This window comes from Penaeus monodon, chromosome 32 (genome assembly GCF_015228065.2).
Source record: "Penaeus monodon isolate SGIC_2016 chromosome 32, NSTDA_Pmon_1, whole genome shotgun sequence".
Classification (NCBI taxonomy): Eukaryota; Metazoa; Arthropoda; class Malacostraca; order Decapoda; family Penaeidae; genus Penaeus; species Penaeus monodon.
In genome coordinates, this window is record NC_051417.1 from 26,405,399 (window position 1) to 26,405,633 (window position 235).

The following is a 235-nucleotide window of genomic DNA, read 5'->3' on the forward strand; positions in this document are numbered from 1 at the left end:
TTCAACTCACCACTCCATAATACCCATCCTGGCATTTCTCTTCACAATAAGGACCAATCCAGCCAGCATGACATGAACAATTCCCGTACAGTGGGTCACATTTCCCCTCGTGTAAACAGGGACAGTCGTGGATGCATCCCATACCCCATTTCCCTTCTGGACATGCTGTAGAAAATAGAGAAAGATAGGGATCAAAATTTCTCCTTAATGTTGTCTATAACCTTTTATGTATAAG

At 42.6% G+C, this 235-nt stretch overlaps 1 protein-coding gene across 2 annotated transcripts in view; it reads right to left on the reverse strand.

Annotated features, from left to right (window-relative positions):
* Positions 1-235, reverse strand: part of LOC119593775 (protein draper-like) — a gene marked incomplete at its 3' end in the record, with an annotated part of 60,455 nt that overhangs the window by 13,350 nt on the left and 46,870 nt on the right. For both annotated transcript variants that reach the window (XM_037942796.1, XM_037942797.1), the window contains 1 exon segment: positions 11-165. In XM_037942796.1, coding sequence (XP_037798724.1) covers positions 11-165 — 155 coding nt within the window.